Source organism: Acipenser ruthenus, chromosome 4, assembly GCF_902713425.1.
Source record: "Acipenser ruthenus chromosome 4, fAciRut3.2 maternal haplotype, whole genome shotgun sequence".
Lineage (NCBI taxonomy): Eukaryota > Metazoa > Chordata > Actinopteri > Acipenseriformes > Acipenseridae > Acipenser > Acipenser ruthenus.
Window position 1 is genome coordinate 49,399,417 of NC_081192.1, and position 18,800 is coordinate 49,418,216.

At 38.7% G+C, this 18,800-nt stretch overlaps 1 protein-coding gene across 1 annotated transcript; it reads left to right on the top strand.

The window, feature by feature from the left end:
- Nucleotides 1-323: 323 nt before the first annotated feature.
- On the top strand, nucleotides 324-9,634 carry LOC117400480 (sorcin-like). Its single transcript, XM_034000519.3, has 8 exons — nucleotides 324-615; nucleotides 3,571-3,663; nucleotides 4,807-4,876; nucleotides 5,192-5,235; nucleotides 6,248-6,395; nucleotides 7,079-7,192; nucleotides 8,108-8,166; nucleotides 8,932-9,634. Exons 1-8 carry the CDS (start codon nucleotides 568-570, stop codon nucleotides 8,956-8,958), a joined length of 603 nt encoding a protein of 200 aa, XP_033856410.2. The 5' UTR covers nucleotides 324-567; the 3' UTR covers nucleotides 8,959-9,634.
- Nucleotides 9,635-18,800: the final 9,166 nt, after the last annotated feature.

The following is an 18,800-nucleotide window of genomic DNA, read 5'->3' on the forward strand; positions in this document are numbered from 1 at the left end:
ACTCAGAAATTGGAAAATGAAAAACGGGTCGATTTGTGTTTTTATGAAAAACCGAAATAGAAAAACAAGTCGTTTTCTGGTTTTCAGATTTCCGATTTAGTATGCAAAAACGATTGTCCGGAATGTACACGGACCCAACGCCCACCGCCATCCCACTTTCGTTTTCTCTAGAAACATCGCATTGCACAACAGAACGTGACAACCTGTGGAGACAGGATGCTACGCACGCTTGTTACGTGCGGAAGCAATTCAAGAATATTCTCTACATTTCGCTGAAGGGGGAAATATTATCAGGTCGTGCATTGTAAAAAAAAAAATGTAATTTGTCGTAGAGCAATATAGGCTGCTGGATAGTTCAAAGACTGTATGTAATAGTATAATGTATTGTTGCTTTGTGTAAACTATGTTGTATGCTTATAAACATGTAAATGATAATGATTAATTGCCCCTCACTTGTCTATAGTGGTTTGGTCTGGACCCTTCTGTTGCCACACCTGCCTGTAGCGTAGTGATCTGTGTTTTTCTTTACGAGATAGAACAAGTCAAGAACTGTAGTGTCTCTCTGAAATGTCTTACCCTGGCTACCCTGGAGCACCTGCTGGATACGGTGGAGGAGTAAGTAGTAGTAGCCAGGCAGTGCTACGGTTTTTTGTTTTTTTTTGTAAGTAGCAGGTCGACAATAACGAGTACATGACGTAGCCTGCTATCTTTCTGTTTTGGCGGCACAACATAAATGCAGTGTTTATGGTATATATGTCTTCAACCAGGGGAAGGTAGGTCGTAGGACCGTAGTGAAAAAAAAAATGTTCAGTTTGGGAACAGGGTATGTCTGTATGTACAGAGTGTAAGCGGTCATACGTGCTTTCCCCTCGGGTACGGGCGCTGCAGCTATTTCCTGGGTACATATTGTCATTATTACTATTAGACAAGATAATGGTTTTTCGGGGGAGAGAAAAAAAAAACTATTTTCCTCAAAATTTGGAATTGTGTTATATATGTAATTTCCGTTCTTCATTTTGTTCCAAATCCCGCGTGTCAAACAATACACAGAACACTGGGTGGATGGCTGTGTGAACTGCCAGTCTTGTCCCTGATTGCTGAATTATTAAGTTCGCGTTTTGTTTATTCCAGAAGCTTTGCTAATTTATATTACTAACCCCTTTTTGTTTATTTTTTAAAATTCAGTGTTTTATATTGTGCATGTTATGATTGATTACAGACTACTTTAAACATTTCAATACGAGTGTCTGTTTATTAAGGAAGAGCGCATATTTCTTAATAGATTTTTAATTCAATGAAAAATAAGGACGAGGCCATATTTAGCCTGGTGGCCATGACAGGTTAGTTGACTCTTTTTTTTTAACCTTTGGACCTGGTTGAAACCATAAATATGAAATATTGAAAACGATGTAATAAACCCACTGCAACCATTTGATCTAAATCGTTAAAATGGCACATCCTGTGAATAAGTTAAATATGTTTAAATATGATTATTTTGTAAGGCAAAAAACCAACCCACTTAATTGCACTTTCTCCAGTCTCTGTCTTAATGAGCTCTTGATTTGGCAACTAGTACATAACGCTTTGTGGAAGTCAAAATGAGGCTCAAGGAGTGAAAAATAACCAGCGTGTTCCCAAGGGTTGATACATTTTAATGGATTCCAGATTCTTAAGATCATTATCACTTATTCTGTGAGGAGTAGAGACAAAATGGTAGTTGTTTGAAACACCTTTGTAAGATGTAAAGTCAAGTAATCATTAGCAGGCTTGCTTGCTGGCACGTTTCCTTGCTGCACTGTGTGAAAAGTACAACGGTAATGTGTGTTTATGAGTGATCCTGAACTGCAGGTGTGCATTCTGCCCATTTCAACAGCCTCTCCCTTCCAAAGTTCTTGATAAAACACAGATTTTTCTACTGCCTTCTAGGTGGAGAAAGTTGACACTCTGACACGTGATTTCTTAAAAGATTACTGGTGCCTGGTTGTAACTATTTTGCTTCCATAGCCCTCTTTTGAGTACTGCTGTATGCCTGGCTAACACAAATCCATATTTTGAAAATGCTTATTTTGGAAATGAGATGTGAGGATATTTCAAAGTGTTGGACTGACATCTACTCTTAAGAGTATTGGTTATAAACATGTTTTCCAGCTGCAAACGTTAACCTAAGAATTTTAAATTGGTTTATAGTTGTAACTGCTGCGTATAATTTATCACTTTCTGCACTGTAGGCCACATGGTCTGATGGCAGTGTACTTTTGAAATTAATCTGATTTACAGAACAGGAAGTAGGCCTAATTCGGTACCAGGAAGCAACAGCAACTGTTTAGAAAGTGCATATCTACATTAAAATAACTACTGTAACTGACAAAATAAAACACTGACAAAAATAACAATCCAAAAATTGAGCAGATCTTGAGAATTAAGAAAACCTGTTACTTAAGTATGCTGGGGTCATTTGTGCAAGGGAAGATGTATATAATTTATTGGCAATAGGCTAGTTCATTGTAATGTTTGTTTTTAAAACATAAAATCAATTAAGAAATGTCTTAATTAGCTAGGCCTAGTCTACACCCTATTGTAGTTTGTTTTCTGTTCAAGTACAGTAACTGAGGTGTGTGGACATGAATTGTGCTTTGTCTTGAACTGCCAGACAGTGGCATATTGTTACTATGCAACAAAACACATATGATACAGTGCATTGATTTAGCTCGCATCATAGCATATGGAAACACTTTACCGTATTATTTTATTGCAGTATATTTTTACCCATTATTATCGCACTTTTTTTTATTCGCTCTTTCAGTTGAAACCAAAAGTAAAACATTTGATTAGATTGTTATTACTGACTCTTATCAAAATGAAACTAACAATATTATTACTTGGGGTCCTATTTTGGTTAAAATACAAAATGAAAATGCACATTGTATACAAAGCTTGGGCTCTAATCAGAATTTTGGTGATAATTAAAAACAGATTTCAGTGAACATTTAGAATAGCTTTGGCATGCATATTATTCCTGAAAAGTGCTGTCGGCTATAAAAATTATTACCCAGACATTTTCATCATTTAAAATGCATTAACTCACAACCTCAGCAATTCTGCTGTGTTACACATGTACAGCACTTTATTGTTCTTTTCATACTTGGATAACTGCTTTCAGAAAGCTCATGGTACTTTACTCGGATTGGTGGACAAAATATCTTTACCTTTCACGTGCCTAGTTTGTACAGTTCCTTACATGTGTTCTGTAATGTCCATTACACCTCCAAGGCACAGATCAAATAGACATGTTTTCACAACATTTTAGAGCATGTGTAGTGTAATGTCGAGTATTTGCATATTACCATGTTCTGACACATACCTGATACCTAATTTTTAGATTTATAATGCTACTATCGTATACATAGCTCTGACTATCCCTTAATGGTTTGGTGCAGTGCATCTGGAGGGGCCTGTGTCAGTCTGACCATACGTCACTCTCAGATATTCCAGAGAACCTCTGTTCCAGTCCGATAAGGCCTTTGTTGTGCAGCTTCATGAATATTCCGGTGTCTCTTCTTTACTCCACAGTATGGTGGTGCCCCTGGAGCCCCTGGTTATGCAGGATTTGCTGGTCAAGCGCAGGATCCTCTCTATCCTTATTTTTCTGCAGTGGCAGGACAGGTAACGTTGTTTCTGTGGTCAAATCACGATTACAAATCTTTGGCTTGAGCTTTCATCAGTCTAATGGTCATTTATAGTTTTAAACTCAAAAGTGCTTTATTCGCAAATCAAAACATTTCTGTGATGCAACCCTTTGATCTTTTGATTGATTAACCTGCTAAAGGTGGCATAACCAGTTATTGAGTCTAAGGGGGTGATTACTTTTTCACATGGGGGCATTGGGTGTTGCATAACTTTCTTTAATAAATAAATTAAATATGTATCCAATTTTTGTGTTATTTGTTCACTTGGGGTCCCTTTTATCTAATATTAGGTTTTGGTTGAAGATCTGATAACATTCAGTGTCAAAATATGCAAAAATGCAGAAAATCAGACGGGGCAAATACTTTTTCACGGTACTGTACCCAGCTCACGCCCTGTGAACATAATGTAAAAAAAAAGGTTTTCATAATTACAAATTGTGACAAACTTCTTTAGTTAGATTATAACATTGAACACAGTTCTGGGTTCCTAGCACTGTCTTTGGAGGATAAAGCACTGTCAACAGCAAAGGATGGTCTTAAACAGCATGGTACTTGTGTTTTTGTTTCACAGTGTCCCTTTTTCAGTGGGGACATGACTTTTTTTTAACAAACAGTAGAAGAAATCCTAGGATGAAATACCCTTTGAAAGGGACATAGAGAAGGCAGATTTCTCTATATCTGGAAAACCATCTATGCAATTGTCATGAAACTTGGTATTAACATTTATTTAGTTTAAATTATAGTCTCAGATTCTGGGGATATAGGGGAATATCTGTCTGTTCATCCATCCGTCTGTATGCCGCACTTAAATGATTGCACATATCTGGAGAATCGCTTATCAAAGTATCGTGAAACTTGTTACTTTTTCATCGTACTGATCGTTCTTATTTTAAATTTACTGATGTGGTGGAGGACTTTTTTTTTTTTTTTTCCCCCTGCTTGACTCAAAAGTTTAGTTAGAAGGTAAATCAGCAGCACAAACTAATCGGTGGTTTTACGCTACAGGTTGGTTTCTTCCTTTTAATTATCTTTTTATTTATTACTGTATAGTAAATTAAGCATCAACATAAATAACCTGATATAGTAGAGTTGTTTGACTTTTTTTCCCCTTTCCATATAGGATGGTCAAATAGATGCTGATGAGCTCCAAAGATGCCTTACCCAGTCAAACATTTGTGGAAGCTACAAACGTAAGCTGCTAAAACATTTAGCCGTTTTTTCTTTCATGCGGAATCATTTAGCCATTATGCTGCTGTGGTGCCACTTCTACAGGGATCTCCTTCATCCTTCCTGAACCACATACTCCATGGTGAAAAGTTTTTGGTAAAATAATAAAAGGTAGTCATTTTCTACAAGTCTTTGTGTTCCTCACAAGATTCATTTTATGACAGCTAGTGCAGCAGAAACATCTTTACAAAGGTTCTTAACACAAAAACTATAACTGGAAACTGAGTCTGTCTGTAACTCTATGTCTAATTATGTTTTTTGTTGTATCTTATTTGCAGCATTCAACATTGAGACTTGCAGACTGATGATCAGCATGTTGGATGTATCCTTCACTTTCAATTAACCCGTTTTTATATGGCTTATAATTAGGGTTTCTGTTCAGTTTTTATTAATTACATTTTTCTGTGTTTTTATTTACTGTATGAAATTATTGTTTTTGGTTACAATATGTATAGTAACTCGACAGTACTTGCACACTTCGATTGTACCTTCTTTCCTTTGCTGTCTTCCACAATGAAATCCATATGGTCACGGGCATATTCTTCTGGAGTTTTTGTGTGTCTAGGCTTTTTTTTTATCATTTTGCCACAATTTGTAATTCTGTTTTAAATTCCAGGAGTGTGTAAATACTCCCAATTGAACTGTAATATACCTTTTAAATCTTCAGTGCAAGAACAATCCACAGTTTCTTGTAATCTTGTTTTAAATCTCGCAAACAATCCTCCAATAATGATGCAGGAATTTTCTGCCTCTCAGTAGTTGGGATGGGTTTAAAGTATTCAGAACTAATCAATGCAAGATACAAGTGAGGAAGGAGGGACTTTATTTTGTAGGTATTTTATTTATTTATTTCATAGGGAAAGGGGTCAAGTCAACATGAATTGATTAAACATTTCCAGTTTTTTTTCCTGTGTTTAATTGGATATACACCAATTTCATTTTTTTTGTATCGGGGTTGGGGGGGGGGGGGGGGGGGGGGTATTGGTTTTTAGTGGTTAAAAATGGAAACCAGAAGCCCCACTTATATAACATGTTGAACCCATGCAGAGTTTGACAATAAACATTGTGATTGTTACTTCTTTCAGTATTTCTTCAATACACAAATAAAACCGCATATCTTACTTTAAATACAAAGAAATTAGCAAAATACACAGTATTATATATAGCATGGAAAGCTGCAAATCAGTAACCAAGCATAATATTAGTTAGAATTGTGAATTCTGTGAATTCTAGTTAGAATTGTGAATATAAAATACAGACTTTAAAGGTACTTTGCCCATAAAGGGCTAACACACCTTGATTTTAGTGCTGTGTTCCTTAACATTATGTCAAAGAGGGATTGTTCTTGTAAAATGGGCTTCAATGAATTCAAGGAGTTATGGGCTGTTTTAAGTGCCTGGAAACAGCACTTCATGACTATGGACAAGGATAGGAGTGGCACAGTAGATCCTGAAGAAATGAGGCAGTCAATCGCTAGCATGGGTAAGTGAGTGGTAGCCAAGGCCAGCTGTTTATTTACCTGTCGCAGTGCGGTAATGCAAAAATGGCATGGCTTTGCAATCCTGTTTTTTCTGACCAACTGCACTTCATTAGTCCTGCCACCAGATGGCAAAAATAACAAAATGTATTAAATAAAATAGCAGGGAGTGCTGTGGATTTAAAGACTAAGCTTTAAAGGCAATCATGCATTTTGTCTGGAGCTAAACTGCACATGGTTTGGAGTTCTGCTCTGACGTCAATTGATTGTTATGCATCGTTCAAATGGGAGGAGTTACAGTTATTGTACTAAAATAAATATAGTATGCTGTATAACAAGGGTTTACAAGTGTAAAGGGTGATTAGAAAGTAAGTTTACCACATCAATGCACCATGATTTCTAATCCTCCTGTAAATACCCCCAGTGCTCAAGGTAAGGTTTTGGGTCGTTGAATAATTTACTCTACAATTTAGACACAGAGAAATGTATTTTGGGTCAATAAAATGCAACGTTACCTTGAAGTCGAGAACTTGCAATATATACTGTACATACTTGAATGCCCTTAACTGCACATTTGAGAACTATGTAGTCAATGCAAGTGCAAAATGGGTTTATGGATTTGTATTTATTTTGTTTGTTTGCTGCAATTACTTTAATACTTGTTTCCTTTAACTTTCTGTTTCTGTAGGTTACCATATAAATCCCAGTGCTCTGGTTGTAATCCTAAAGCGATTTAGCACCCATGGGATGATTGCTTTTGATGACTATGTGGCTTGTTGTATAAAGCTTAGGACCCTGACTGGTACGTTTTTCATTTTTGTCTTCTCATTGACTTTCTTACCTACTCTTATCTAGTATGAGACCTAGATACTGTAAGGGTATGGAAGAATCAAGCTAATAATCCACACTGCCTGGGTGGCATAGCAAGCTTGTACTGAAGATGCCCATACTATAGGCCTTCAGTTACCATCTAAACAGGGGTATGGCAAGCATTATTAAAGTAATGGCGTAATTATTTTATCAGGGTACACTGTATTGCATTATATAGAAAACCTAAAAACATGACTTAGAAACCACATTATTATTGGATTTGGGAGAACTACAAATTGGATGAAAACTTCTTAATGTAAAACAGAAGAGACAGTGCTTTAGATAGGATTCAGAACGGTATTCCGAGAAATCGCAACACTGAGACCAAGTAAATTCCACATAGTGTCATTAGCACTGAGAGGCAGTCTTTCATTTACATTTTATTTTACTATATAATACTGGATAGGCTTGCAAGATCAGTCAAATTAAGTTTGACAGAGTATTGGAAAAAAAAAACTGCATTTTCAAAAACAATTTACAAGATGTCATAAAAATGTTGAACTAGCCCAGCTTTACAACTTTACAGATCTTCAGGTGATTTAGGTGTGTGAGAGTGAAAGATTTCCTGGGGAGCTCCCAGTTGAACCAGCTCGGAATAGGGCACTGTAGTTCAGCCGAGAGATGATTTGGGTGTGCGAGAAAGTATAGTCTACTAGAATCTACAAGAAATATAAAGTAACAAAAAGGTAATTTGATACAAGCTATTTGAACATTATTGCCTGATTTAGTACTAAACAGACTTTGAAGCCAGTTGTAGCACAAGTACATAAAAAGCCACCGATGGTATATGTGTGTGAATTGTCTTTTGGATCTATGTTTTAAATAACAGATGTGTTTTTCATTCCAGATGCTTTTAGAAGAAGGGATCAGAGTCAACAGGGTGTGGCCAGCTTTGCATACGATGATGTAAGTTTTATGAAGACATTTCTGAACTACTTTGCCAGTCAGTCCCACCACTGCGTTTGAAAATAGCATGGTGATTTTCCTGTCAGTGATGATAAGCATGAATTGGTAATGGCCCAAAGCCATTCTTTCTGGTTGAGACATGTTTATTTTATTTTGTATTTATTTTAGGCAGTCCTGATGTTTACCTTGTACCTTTACATGTAATGTATTAAAATGGTGACTGAGAAGGGCCAGCTTCCCAAATAACTTTTCAGATGCATTGTCCTTTTATATTTATTATTATTATTATTATTATTATTTATTTCTTAGCAGACGCCCTTATCCAGGGCGACTTACAATTGTTACAAGATATCACATTATTTTTACATACAATTACCCATTTATACAGTTGGGTTTTTACTGGAGCAATTTAGGTAAAGTACCTTGCTCAAGGGTACAGCAGCAGTGTCCCCTACTAGGGATTGAACCCACAACCCTCCGGTCAAGAGTCCAGAGCCATAACCACTATTCCACACTGCTGCCACTAAGCCACACTGCTGCTAAGTTGCTAATAATATGCAAGTTATTATGAATCTCATTTAAATTATATAAAAATTCTATTCAGAATTTCTTTAAAAAAAAGGTCAAAATATCAAAGCCATTTTAGAAGTGTTAAAACATAATGTTAAATGTTACAAATTAAGTCTGAAACACATTTTTTTGGTTTAAGAAAGTCTGATATTCACTGTAAAAACAAAATACCTTAACTGTGTTTTTTTCTTTCAGTTTATCCAGTGTATAATGAGTATCTGAGCAGTCCGAAGACATCAACAATGACACTCGTCCTTTTTTTTTTCCCACATTCCATGTTTATAAATGCAGCATTATTACTTCATACTGAGTAACAGGTGTGCATGTACTTTACATTTTGTGTTTTTTTCTAATGACAAATGTATTTTTTTTTTCTTACATAAACCATTATTTTACTGAAGTACTAAAAAATCATTTTACCTGTGAATTTAAAACAATTTACTGTTAAATAGTTATAATTTAAATACTCTGTAACAACAATTAAACTGGATTAACAATGTAATGACATGGTGACTAATTCCAGGTTTAAACGTGATGCTTCCAGCACTACAGTAACACTTGAGCTCAAGTACAATTTTAAAGTATCTTCATAAACGCCTACCAGAATATAACAATATGTATACACTCATAACTATTAGTTATATAAATATACGCTATACAATATATTAACTTTACAAGGATATAAATCTCCAAATTCATCAAATCTCAGACTACAGTGCTTGACATAACTAATCCTTATGAAATGCCTGTTAAAAGAATGTAATCTGGCTGAGATTGCACCATAAATTTAATTTGGTAATGTTCTCTTTTTAATGTCCTGTACTTGCATTTCTACAGTACACACAGTTTTTGGCTATAGATAGGATAACATACTTAAACATTTCTGGAAAGCATGAGGGAATAAACATTGTAAGACCCAGTTATTATATACTTCCCCTTGCAAATGGTTCTAGATACATATGGGGGGGGGGGGGGCTCAAAGAAAAACCAGCTCTTTTACACTTAATCAACTGTCTCTGCTTATAAAACCTATATTAAAGCCACCTGCTCAACTTAAGTTAGTTCTCTTTGGTGACTAGTTAATTCAAGTTTCATTGCATGTCATTTTAACTTTGGAGATGAAAAAAATGTTCATGGGTTTTGAAGCATACCTAATATGGAAGCCAAATATTGTTGGACAATAATATAGTGCAAGGTTTGCATTATTATTTTTTTAAATATATATATATACCAGGTTATGGGTTACTATGCACCTCACTTGTTTATCATGTTTGGTTATATAGAGGATACTAAGATCCTTCCAAGACTACCACGTATACTGTATACCACGAACAATCATTCATATTCTGTTTATACCAAAAATAGATTTAAATAGCAATAAAATATGTACAGTTTTATATTAAATCAATTAATTCAAGGATTATTTTTATTATACACTCACACTTGTGGTATAAACTAATAATATCTGCATCAAAATGTTGATATACTGTAGAAAGCCATGAACAAATAAACAGCCAAAATCTATTATAGGTTTCAGGCACATAAACCTCATGTAACAGATTTTCATATAGCTAAACTCATTTAATAGTGATTCACTCAAAGCCAGGCGATTCTACATGGAATAGTTTAATACAGATTTGACTATTTTGTCTAAGAGTTCACTTCTAGTTATCGGTAAATGTATCAATTAATTAAAGTAGATTACATCATGTTCCTTAACAATTTTTCATGATCACAAGTGCAAGCTAAAATTCAGGGGCATCTCTTGTCAGAAAACATTTACCGTACTGCCACAAGGAAAGCACAATGATTATTTACATCAATTGCTAGCAAATTAATTCAAATATAAAAATGAAAACGTACAACAAACAAGACTGCAACATGAAATGAAGATCAAGGCCGTGAATTTCCAAGGTCATTTGGTGGACAAAAGTATGATGATTAGCATTATTTATCGAGTGTATTACAAACTGTCAGATTAAAATTGCATTATAAAAAGCTGCCTTTTTAAAAAGCCAAACTATGACCTCAAAGGTAATTAGATGAATCTAGCCAAGTCTATTATTTTTAAGCAACAGTTAACATCACACAAATAGATTAAAAGCAGACCTAAATTATTCAAATTCTGTAAACAAGGAGCATAGCTTGAATATGTCGTACCACCAACAGGTCCAAACCATGCCCTACAGTCGCTTAGGGAAGTCAGTAGGGCTGCTGTGGCATTGCCAATATTACTAATGTTTTTCTAATTAAAAGGTGCAATGCACTTTTGACAACTTGTAAAGCTGCCCAACTTGTGTATAGCAATGCAGTTTGATCCTTACTGTAGCCACACCTGTCTGATCGGTGTTCCAGGAAACATATTGCTTCAGCTTCATGCGCTGTAATTCATAGCCTCTGTGATTGCCTGGCTGAATTCTCACACTCTGTAATAGCTGACAAAGTCAGCATGATAGATCTGGCAACTGATTCCATTCCATCTGAATAGCATTCATATAGCACATTGTGTGAATACAGTAGGTGGAACAGACGTTAATGACAAAATGCAGTGGTGACCTTAGAAGAATGTCAGCTTAATTTCCTTAAAGGCAAACTTTACTTCACTGTCTATCTGTCTTCTTGAGATCTTGATACCACAACTAGTTTCTTCCTCTTGTGGAAGACAAAGTGAGTGCTGGACATGGGGTACCCAGCTTTTATCCACCCCTGGGTGGATACATTGTAATAGTTTCCAAATTGTTCAGATCATTAACACTTTGTAACTAACTAGCTTTGCTCCCTGTTAGGCCTGAGAATGTTTGGTATTAGCATTTTTTAGCATTCATAAACTTTTGGCGAACATGTGGTTGCATGACATATGAGTGTATGGTTTGATTTCTTCTTAAAAATAGTAAGCCAGGCTTCTTCAGGTAACTTCAGTCAAAAGAGTTTATTCAGGAACAAAGTAAATCAAGTGTGATACGTACACCATACACAAGGTGTCAGCAGATGGTATTCTGAGCTGCCCAGGGCTGCAGGTAAACTTACAGTGCCCTCCATAAGTATTGGGACAGTGAAGTCAAAATTGCTATTTTTGCTGTACACTCAAGCAATATGAAAATACAATTAAAAGATGAATATGAGGCAAAAGTACAGAATCTCACCTTTTATTTCTGGCTGTTTCAACACATACAGACGTGCTCAAATTTGTTGGTACCCTTACAGCTCATTGAAATAATGCTTCATTCCTCCTGAAAAGTGATGAAATTAAAAGCTATTTTATCATGTATACTTGCATGCCTTTGGTATGTCATAGAAAAAAGCAAAGAAGCTGTGAAAAGAGATTAATTATTGCTTATTCTACAAAGATATTCTAAAATGGCCTGGACACATTTGTTGGTACCCCTTAGAAAAGATAATAAATAATTGGATTATAGTGATATTTCAAACTAATTAGTTTCTTTAATTAGTATCACACATGTCTTCAATCTTGTAATCAGTCATTCAGCCTATTTAAATGGGGAAAAGTAGTCACTGTGCTGTTTGGTATCATTGTGTGCACCACACTGAACATGGACCAGAGAAAGCAAAGGAGAGAGTTGTCTGAGGAGATAAGAAAGAAAATAATAGACAAGCATGGTAAAGGTAAAGGCTACAAGACCATCTCCAAACAGCTTGATGTTCCTGTGACAACAGTTGCAAATATTATTAAGAAGTTTAAGGTCCATGGAACTGTAGCCAACCTCCCTGGGCGCGGCCGCAAGAGGAAAATCGACCCCAGGTTGAACAGAAGGATAGTGCGAATGGTAGAAAAAGAACCAAGGATAACTGCCAAAGAGATACAAGCTGAACTCCAAGGTGAAGGTACATCAGTTTCTGATCGCACCATCCGTCGCTTTTTCAGCAAAAAAAACATAAAAAAGCCAGACTGGAATTTGCTAAAATGCATATTGACAAGCCACAATCCTTCTGGGAGAATGTCCTTTGGACAGATGAGTCAAAACTGGAGCTTTTTGGCAAGTCACATCAGCTCTATGTTCACAGATGAAAAAATGAAGCTTTCAAAGAAAAGAACACCATACCTACAGTGAAACATGGAGGAGGCTCGGTTATGTTTTGGGGCTGCTTTGCTGCGCCTGGCACAGGGTGCCTTGAATCTGTGCAGGGCACAATGAAATCTCAAGACTATCAAGGCATTCTGGAGCGAAACGTACTGCCCAGTGTCAGAAAGCTCTGTCTCAGTCGCAGGTCATGGGTCCTCCAACAGGATAATGACCCAAAACACACAGAAAAAAGCACCCAAGAATGGATAAGAACAAAACATTGGACTATTCTGAAGTGGCCTTCTATGAGTCTTGATCTGAATCCTATCGAACATCTATGGAAAGAGCTGAAACTTGCAGTCTGGAGAAGGCACCCATCAAACCTGAGACAGCTGGAGCAGTTTGCTCAGGAAGAGTGGGCCAAACTACCTGTTAACAGGTGCAGAAGTCTCATTGAGAGCTACAGAAAACGTTTGATTGCAGTGATTGCCTCTAAAGGTTGTGCAACAAAATATTAGGTTAGCGGTCCCATCATTTTTGTCCATGCCATTTTCATTTGTTTTATTATTTACAATATTATGTTGAATAAAAAATCAAAAGCAAAGTCTGATTTCTATTAAATATGGAATAAACAATGGTGGATGCCAATTACTTTTGTCAGTTTCAAGTTATTTCAGAGAAAATTGTGCATTCTTCGTTTTTTGTGGAGGGGTACCAACAGATTTGAGCACGTCTGTATATGTTTTACCAACTAAGAATAACAGCACTTTGAGTTCCATCCCCCCATTTTATGTGAGCATAAGTATTGGGACATTTGGCTCACAGGTGTTTCTAATTGATCAGGTGTTTCCTGTTGCATTGATTGTTCACACATAAAAGAGCTGTGACTGTGTAGTCTCAGTTTTATTCTTTGCTTTTACCTTTGGAGTCTGTGTTTGGTGTCAGTAGGCATAATCCAACATAAAGACTAGGGACCTGTCTATGAAAGAAAAGCAAGCAATTTGGATGCTAAAAGAAAAGAGGAACTCAATTAGAACCATAGCACAAAAGTTGAGCATAGCCAAATCAACAGTTTGGAATGTCCTGAAAAAGAAAGAAACCACTAGTGTCTTCAGCAATCGGCAACGACCAGGTCGGCCAAGGAAAACAACAGCAGTTGACAGAAACATGACCAGAGCTGTGAAAAACAACCTTAAAGTGTAAGTAAAATCACCAACAACCTCCAGAATGCAGGGGTGAGTGTGTCACAATCTACTGTTCACAGAAGACTTCGGCAGAATTACAAAGGCTACACTGCAAGATGCAACCCTCTGATCAGCACCAAAAACAGAAAGGCCAGATTTGAATTTGCTAAAAAGTACAGAGATGAGCCAGTAGAGTTTTGGAACAGAGTTTTATGGACAGATGAGACAAAGATTTATCTTTATCAAAGTGATGGGAAGGAGAAAAAAAGGAACTGCAAATGGGCATGGCATGGGCATGCATGGCTGCCTCTGGAACGGGCTCACTCATCTTTATTGATGATGTAACGAATGATGGCAGCAGCAGAATGACTTCAGAAGAGTACAGAAGCATCTTGGCTACCAATGTACAAGAAAATGCCACCAGACTCATTGGGCGGTGCTTCACAATGCAACAGGACAATGACCCAAAACACACTGCCAACGCAACCAAGGAGTTCATCAGGGGGAAAAAGTGGAAAGTTTTAGACTGGCCAAGTCAATCTCCTGATTTAAATCCCATTGAACAAGCATTTCACTTGCTGGAGGAGACTGAAGTCAGAAACTCCCCAAAACAAGCAACAGCTGAAAATGGCTGCAGTAGTTTGGTGATGTCAACGGGTCGCAGACTCAATGCTGTTATTGCATGCAAGGGATTTGCGACTAAATACTAGCTTTTATACTTCTTATATTTTCTTTAAGCTGAATTGTTCCAATGCTCACATAAAATGGGGGGATGGAACTCTAAAAGTGCTGTTATTTTTAGTTTGTAAAACATGTATGTATTGAAACCACCAGAAATAAAAGGTGACATTCTGTACTTTTGCCTCATATTCATCTTTTAATCGTATTTTCATATTGCTTGAGTGTACAGCAAAAATAGCAATTTTGACTTCACTGTCCCAATACTTATGGAGGGCACTGTATGTGCCTCCACAGGTGGTATTCGAGAGCTCCAAAACAAAATTATTACAGACATTAATATACTGGGCAGGTTACCTCCCACGGGACGTGGGGTCCCATCTGTAAGGTGTAACCTAATTATTCTTGCCAATAGCAAAGCCGACCTCCCTCCGATAGAAGGTGTTGTATGATTCTATTGCTTGATTTAAGCAGAAGTAAATAGTTTCATGTCTGGTTTTATCAGACAGGCTTGCTGTTTTTCAGTAGAAATGTTACATTATTATTATTATTATTATTATTATTATTATTTATTTCTTAGCAGACGCCCTTATCTAGGGCGATTTACAGTCGTAAACAAAAAATACATTTCAAGAATCACAGTACTAGTAATAATACAATTAAGAGCAAGATAAAAATACAATGACTTTGGTTCTAGCAAGTACAAGTATATGACAAAATACGATTCAATAACGGAGCAGATAACAGTGTCAGTGATAGTTACATCAGGATATAATTAAATACAAAATACTACAGATTAAATAACAGTTGTGACAGATTACAGTACTCTAAAGTACAGGATTAAATGCAGTAAAATAGGGGACAGATAAGAGCAAGTAAAGCGCATTTAAGGAAGAGTGATAAGTATCCAGAGGGAAAAAAGGAGTTCTACAGGTGCTGTCTGAAGAGGTGAGTCTTGAGGAGGCGCCGGAAGGTGGTCAGGGACTGGGCAGTCCTGACATCTGTAGGAAGGTCATTCCACCACTGCGGGGCGAGGGTGGAGAAGGAGCGGGCTCTGGAGGCAGGGGAGCGTAGAGGAGGTAGAACCAGTCTTCTAGTGCAGGAGGAGCGGAGAGGTCGAGTGGGGGTGTAGGGAGTGATGAGGGTCTGGAGGTAGCTGGGTGCAGTCTGGTCAAGGCATCTGTAGGCTAGTACAAGAGTCTTGAACTGGATGGGAGTGGTGATCGGGAGCCAGTGGAGCAGTGGAGTTGCATGGGAGAAGCGAGGCAGAGAGAACCCCAGGCGAGCAGCGGAGTTCTGGGTGAGCTGGAGCGTACGGGTGGTGGACGCAGGGAGGCCAGCCAGGAGGGAGTTGCAGTAGTCTAGGCGGGAGAGTACCAGGGACTGGACCAGGAGCTGGGTGGCGTAGTTGGTGAGGAAGGGTCGGATTCTTCGTATGTTGCTCAGGAAGAATCGGCAAGTGTGTGCCAGAGTGGAGATGTTTAAAGAGTTTGGGGAGGGAGAGGTGTTTAAAAAGAGAATGAGGAAACAGCTTTTGAAGCAATAACATCGTGTGACAAACAAAGTTTATACCAGTTAATCAGCATAGAGGTGAAATGTCTACATGCAGAGCTGAAAAGCCTTACATTAAACACAGGAAAATCACACAATGTTCAGACAGTTTCCCTAATGTTTCACTTTACCATTTAAAGGGGCACATAAAAGTATTACAATTTATATAAAACCTTACACGAGGAAATGCCTACAAAATGTGTTTCTTTGTATTTGAGAAAGGTATTGCACTAGACAATAAATGTTACATTTCAAAGCAAAAAGAGCAAACAAAACTCTGCAATGAGGCATGTCAGTGTGCAGGGAGGGTGTATATTTCTGCATACAGACTTACCTAACTTTTTTTGGCTTTCTTATACACTATACAACAAAACATATGGTAATAGTAGCTGCACCCCTCATCATATATTTTAGACTTAATATAATTATATGTAGGATTTGTTGATTGTGATTTAAAAAAAAAAAATATATATATATATATATATATATATATATATATATATATATATATATATATATATATATATATTGTAAAATAGCGGGTTATGAGAAACAGCAGGGAGGGGGTTAAAACCTCCCTGCGAGAGAATGTTCCTTTGTTTGTTTGTGTTGCTTTATTGTTTTGTTAATTGTTTAATTGTTTTATTGTTAATTGTCTTCCGCACCTGGGCGTTATTAGAAATTAAGCCCAGGTGCGGGAGTTTAAAAGGGAGAACAAGCAGTCTGCTCGGGGCTGCTGAGTGGAAGGAGGCAGTAGGTGCGCTGTCTCCGAGTAGCCAAATAAGGGAAAAAGTAAGTGCTGTGTGAAACCAGTGTGTTTGTGAAGACGGGTAAACAGCTTAGCTGTCCCGCGTTAGTCAGGGTGTTTCCTGAAAGTCGAGTTAGTGCTCCAGAAGAGCTAGGTGTTATTTTGATTTTGTGTATTTTGTTTGTTTCCTGTTTATTAAAAAATTGCGCAAACGCGCTTAAAAAAAATCCATTTCTGTGTGCCGGGTCGATTCTTAAAGGGGCAACGAACCCGAGTGGGTGCGAATCTTTTACATTTGGTGGCAGCGATTGTGGGCGCCCCTGGAGACCCAAATGGATTTTAGAGAATTAATTGAGATGTTCAATAAAAACACCGCTGCTCAGGTGGAGCAGATTAAGAAGATGGAGAGGCAGAGACAGGAGCTGGGCGGGGCCCCGTTGATAATACAAGAGCGGGAGCCAACGGAACTGGAGCGGCTGCTACAAAAGTGGGAGCTGCCGTCCCGAGAGCCAGAGGGGGTGGAGCTACCGTCCCGAGAGCCAGAGGGGGAGGAGCTGCCGCTGCCAGAGCCCAGAGGGGAGGAGCTGCCGCTGCCAGAGCCCAGAGGGGAGGAGCTGCCGCTGCCAGAGCCCAGAGGGGAGGAGCTGCCGCTGCCAGAGCCCAGAGGGGAGGAGCTGCCGCTGCCAGAGCCCAGAGGGGAGGAGCTGCCGCTTCCGGAGCCTAGGGAGGAGGTGACGAGCGTACCTCCACCACAGCCCCGACCACCACCCCTACGGTCCAGTCCGGTGTCGCTGCGTCCAGTCCCTCACCCCTTGCTCCTGGACACCCTGTCGGTTAGCCTGGACCTCCCTTCACTTGACCTGGAGCCCAGGAGTCGGCAGGATCGGGCACAGTTCTCCACCTGGTCCCCTGCTCCGCTCCTCCCGGACATTAAGACGTCGCTGTGCTGCTCCCAGACGTCGCGTACGCTCCCCCTGGTCGCTGCGTCGCTCCCCCTTGCTGACCGGACGTCGCTGCACTGGGTCCCAGCTGCAGACCTCTGCCCGCTACTGCAGCCTCCAGTGCCCCGGTCGTCGTGCCGGTCGCCCCTGACAAACCGGTGGGGTCCCTCGTCGCCGGTGCGCGGTCTCTACCTGGCTGACCCAGGACGTGGACCGATCCACCCTCGAGTTCGCCCGTGGAGGAGGGCGAAAATTGACATTTATGGACTCGAGGGTGGGTGGTTGTGTTTTAGGGGAGGAGGTGGCCGTCTCATGGCCGGTGTCTTGGAAAGACAAGGGGGGGGATATGTAAAATAGCGGGTTATGAGAAACAGCAGGGAGGGGGTTAAAACCTCCCTGCGAGAGAATGTTCCTTTGTTTGTTTGTGTTGCTTTATTGTTTTGTTAATTGTTTAATTGTTTTATTGTTAATTGTCTTCCGCACCTGGGCGTTATTAGAAATTAAGCCCAGGTGCGGGAGTTTAAAAGGGAGAACAAGCAGTCTGCTCGGGGCTGCTGAGTGGAAGGAGGCAGTAGGTGCGCTGTCTCCGAGTAGCCAAATAAGGGAAAAAGTAAGTGCTGTGTGAAACCAGTGTGTTTGTGAAGACGGGTAAACAGCTTAGCTGTCCCGCGTTAGTCAGGGTGTTTCCTGAAAGTCGAGTTAGTGCTCCAGAAGAGCTAGGTGTTATTTTGATTTTGTGTATTTTGTTTGTTTCCTGTTTATTAAAAAATTGCGCAAACGCGCTTAAAAAAAATCCATTTCTGTGTGCCGGGTCGATTCTTAAAGGGGCAACGAACCCGAGTGGGTGCGAATCGTTTACATTATATATATATATATATATATATATATATATATATATCATTGCTTAAAGGATTTTGTGAATCCACTTAAATGGTTTCAT